The 1,421-nt window shown below is 57.9% G+C and overlaps 1 protein-coding gene across 1 annotated transcript; it reads left to right on the forward strand.

Annotated features, from left to right (window-relative positions):
* Positions 1-559: 559 nt before the first annotated feature.
* Positions 560-1,372, forward strand: ACA1_353880 (uncharacterized protein; the record flags this gene model as incomplete). Its single annotated transcript, XM_004334010.1, has 4 exons — positions 560-773; positions 831-873; positions 972-1,152; positions 1,229-1,372. Coding segments are annotated over 4 exons (582 nt in total), but the record flags the coding sequence as incomplete, so codon positions are not given.
* Positions 1,373-1,421: the final 49 nt, after the last annotated feature.

Raw genomic sequence — 1,421 nt, forward strand, 5'->3', positions numbered from 1 at the left:
CCGCCAACTGTGTCTGGGGCGTTATCTGGGTGTTCGAGTGCGCAGCGTGCACGCCAACCTCATCGATGCCAATGCGAATCCGTGCTCGTCGGCGTCGTGTCGCCAGAGCGGTTGGCCACCATGACGCACGCCGACATGTTCCCCTCGCTGCACGCGCGAACGCTCAAGCCCAAGGAGGTGCCAAGCCCAAGGCAGCCGCGGCATGTTCCGATGCAACAAGCGCGACTGCCACAGCTGGTTCACCACCTACTATCAGCTCCAGTCGAGCGCCGACGAACCCCTCACCACATTATTGCAATGCACTCAGTGCAATAATCGGTACAGATTCTGAGGCATCCGCATCCGCATCGCCTTTCCCGTCGCATGAGCCAGCAATAGGCAAACAAATACTTGTGGGTGGAAAAAAACTTAATAATACCGGACAACCGTCGCGGATTATTTCCATACAACCTTGCATGGAGTTTACGGGTTCTTCCGTGTGGCAAAAGAGTGCGCACTCTTCCTCTTCTTCCCGCGAAGGCCGTTGAGTCTATTGATTTGACAGTTGGAACGAATCGGCATGAAACGACTCTTGGCTCTTTTGGGCTTCTGCCTGGCGATCTCTTCCTCCGCTACCTCGTGCAAGAGCGACGAACGTCTGGTCCATGACATCTCAAAGGCCGGCCCCTATGGCGGCGAGCTCCAGCTGACTCGCGCTCTCGCCCAGGCCCAGCTCGTTGCCACCATCCACGACCGGCTAGAAAGCGCCGGCGTGTGCTATTTCGCCACCAGCCGTACGCTGGAGGGTGTGTGGCGTCATGCCGCCGCCATGCCTCACCACTCGCACGCAGCGGACCTCGCCATCGAGTCCGCCAACTTCGCCCTCGCGCCCATGTTTATTTTGAACCTTTGCGTTGCTGACGTCACGCCCACTCTTATGTGTCATTTTTTGTAATTAAATAGGTTTTGCTTGCTGAGCTCGCGGCCAGCAGCAACTACATCGTGCAGGATAACAAGGACCTGGACCACCTCAAGGTGTCCATCGTCATCGATGGCGAGGCCGCCGTCCACGTCAACCTGTTCGTCTACTCGCGCTCCGAGGACGGCCAGCGCCTCGTCCACCCGTTGTTGTCCTACCAGCCCGCCATCGAGACAGTCTTCCCCACCAAGCTGGTATTCAAGCCCTGCCATCTTCTTCTTTCTTTTCATCTTCCTTCCCCACGCGAGGGCTGACTGGTGGATGTGTAAGGCTTCGTACTTCGAAGGTTCGATCCGCGTGCCGGCCGACACCAGGGCGTTCCTCTTGGGTCAGCACGGCAGCGAGCTCGATGCACCCAGCAAGGCCTTCTCGTGGACCCACATGTCCTACGTCGTCCCCCACGCTGGCATGACCAGTACTGCTAGCCCCTCTACTTGATGTAGTTTGGCACATGCAGGACTAA

This window comes from Acanthamoeba castellanii (assembly GCF_000313135.1).
Source record: "Acanthamoeba castellanii str. Neff unplaced genomic scaffold scf7180000084717, whole genome shotgun sequence".
In the NCBI taxonomy this organism is placed as follows: domain Eukaryota; phylum Discosea; order Longamoebia; family Acanthamoebidae; genus Acanthamoeba; species Acanthamoeba castellanii.